The sequence below is a fragment of the Chrysoperla carnea genome, chromosome 2 (genome assembly GCF_905475395.1).
Source record: "Chrysoperla carnea chromosome 2, inChrCarn1.1, whole genome shotgun sequence".
Lineage (NCBI taxonomy): Eukaryota > Metazoa > Arthropoda > Insecta > Neuroptera > Chrysopidae > Chrysoperla > Chrysoperla carnea.
The window spans coordinates 55,392,347-55,395,011 of record NC_058338.1 but is presented as its reverse complement, the minus strand read 5'-3'; the positions used below and the strand labels follow the sequence as shown (position 1 = coordinate 55,395,011).

The following is a 2,665-nucleotide window of genomic DNA, read 5'->3' as shown; positions in this document are numbered from 1 at the left end:
ATTCAATTCCTTCTCAGGTATATACGACTAGCAATGGATTTAAAAAGATTTATAATTAATTAATCCGAAAAAAAAAATTTTTGTGGGGGGCAAAATTACGTTAGCTCTAAAATATCTGCTGTGAACGCCAACATAAGTAAGAAATTAAAACTGATCGACTTTTTCATTGATAGGCAAATAGCTTAAGCTAAAGAACAAATTAATAGTGGTTAAACAACACTACGCTCGGCTCTTTTGTTAAGCGAATAGTTCTAATAGTTTAGAAAAACGTTCGATTTCGAGGTATTTATCTCCGTGTTTCTAATCTACATTAAATTACATATATTAAATATTCAAAATTAAAATAAACAAACTTCTTAAAATCTGCTATTTTATAAAACGAATCGTTAATTTAACGTTAATTTAGTTTAAGTACAAAGTTCATTTCCTACATGAATGCATGCGTAGATAAAAATTACAATATCTTTGAATGCAAGTATATCGATTGTGTATGAATTGAATTGTTTTTAAATTACCGCGTTACGATGCGTTTGTAAATATATCTGTAGATGCAATTCTTTTCGATGTATTTTCTAGAATAATCTGTAAACTTCTATTTATGTCAAAATCGTGCTTATAAACGAGGTTATAAATACTAGATTCGTTAGTTAGGCTTGGATGTTATGTGAATTAAGTATGTGACAAGTTTTTTTTTTTTGTTAATATTTGAATAAACTTATTGTATTGTCGTATTTTTATAAAATTTACTAGTCATAAAATCAATAATGTTGGGGCTAATTGTTTCAGGACGATTGGCAAGTATTTTAATGTTTTTAAAATTAAATTTCACACATAATTAAAAACTACATATTTGCAATTTTTAGGTTCAAACTGATTTTCAACAAGTTGGAGAAAATCAATTTTTAACTACAATAACTGATGCTGATAATGTTAATCATATAGTTGTATTTTTAACCGGTCAAATGCCTTTACCCGATGGATATGCAGGATTAGGTATTTAATTATTTAATATTTACATTTTACCTAAATGATTTTATTTGGTTGATTTTAAGAAATTGAAAATAAAAATTTTGGTTCAGTTTATTAATTTTTATTTAAATTTTGATATTTTACACTGTTGTAAAATGCCTCCTTGAAAAATGTTTGTTTATACAAAACAAGGTAATTTTGGGTTATACTGAAACTGATATGCGGTTCAAAATTAATGCCCGAAAAAGTCTCTTGATTTCCTTTCTTCATTTGCCTTAGTGAATATGCTTTATACAGTAAAACAAAAGTGGCGATTTTGTATCGATCTTTCTAGTTACTGAAACCTATTCTTTTAAAACTTTCTAGAAATTAAGCAACCGGTATACTACAACTTAATTTTTTAGCCAGAAATTAGTCGAATGTATATAATAAATACATACATAAACTAGTCACGGGTGAAAGCTATCCAAAAAAGAGCTCCATATTGAGTTTTCGGCGATTCCATAGAGAATACTCGATCAATCGTCAAATGAATCCGATTTTTGCTATAATCGATAAAAAATGCGTGTCAAATCGTAAAAATTACAAACATTTAATATTCGATGTGGATAAAAATAAATAGAGTAATATCTCAAAAATTAACGATATATATTTTTTTTCAGTGTATTTTAGCTGGCCAGATCCCAATGCTCCACCAAATTGGCAATATTTGGGTCATATATCAAATGCAAAACCATCTGCAATATTTAAACTATCAACATTAAAAAAATTACATGAAATGGGTGACACAACAAATTATGCATTTGGTACTCAACAAATATGCCACAACGCTCAAATCGGTGTATCAATTGAATTAATTTCAAATGTACCGCCAGAACAACCACAAACGAATAATTATGTGACATTTGGACAGAAAATGTTAGAGAATTTATTTAATTATGTTGCTAGTTTTGCACAATCTCAATCCCAGATGTTACCGAATCCTAGTGAAACATATGTACCAATATCAACATTACAAACGTGGTATACAAACTTTGAGCGACGTTTAATATCGAATCCAAACTTTTGGAAAACTTAATATATATAATATTTATATATATTTTTGTGATAATTAACTATAAATATGTACGAATATGTGTTTTTTTATTTATATAACAAATGTTTCATTTAATAGTATGCGTGGCTTGCAAGAAAACAAGGTGAACGCATGTACACATGGAACATGAATAGTCAAATATGTGCTTTGGCAAATTAGGCTATTTTCCACATGCAAGTGCTATCAACAAATTTTTTTTTGCGAAAAATTAGGCTATTTTTAAGCATTTGTAATAAGTTTCTATTTATGAGTAATAAATATAATAATAAGTTTAGTAATTTAACTTAAACTGTACTAAAAAGAACTTACTTCTAGTAGTAGCACAGAGCGGAATACATGCGCACGTATCGCACACATAATATTTTAAATTTGTATTTATAGATTATATTATGATCATATCTTTGTACATCGATTAACTATGCGGACTAATGTACAATATGTATTTTGTTATTTTAGTGATTACTTAGTTCGAATCCAGCATCAGTCACAATTTGTTCTTTTTAATTTATTATCCTATGTAACTCTACTAGATTTTTTTATCTATTTGATTCTGTATTGTTTTAATTACGAGTTTGATAGGTTGAGTTTGTTGACTATAAA

At 27.6% G+C, this 2,665-nt stretch overlaps 1 protein-coding gene across 1 annotated transcript; it reads left to right on the top strand.

Moving 5' to 3' along the window:
• Nucleotides 1–647: 647 nt before the first annotated feature.
• On the top strand, nucleotides 648–2,348 carry LOC123291400 (protein OPI10 homolog). The gene is made up of 3 exons (XM_044871674.1): nucleotides 648–794; nucleotides 864–993; nucleotides 1,632–2,348. The coding sequence occupies exons 1-3, from the start codon at nucleotides 765–767 to the stop codon at nucleotides 2,045–2,047; spliced, it is 576 nt and encodes a 191-aa protein (XP_044727609.1). The 5' UTR covers nucleotides 648–764; the 3' UTR covers nucleotides 2,048–2,348.
• The last annotated feature ends 317 nt before the right edge of the window (nucleotides 2,349–2,665 follow it).

What these genes read in the sequence shown, in the direction of transcription:
- LOC123291400 (XM_044871674.1), top strand. Translation starts at nt 765, where the DNA reads ATGTTGGGGCTAATTGTTTCAGGACGATTG. An exon ending in TAATTGTTTCAGGACGATTG is followed by an intron (nt 795 to 863) that starts GCAAGTATTTTA and finishes TGCAATTTTTAG; the next exon opens with GTTCAAACTGATTTTCAACA. An exon ending in CGATGGATATGCAGGATTAG is followed by an intron (nt 994 to 1,631) that starts GTATTTAATTAT and finishes ATTTTTTTTCAG; the next exon opens with TGTATTTTAGCTGGCCAGAT.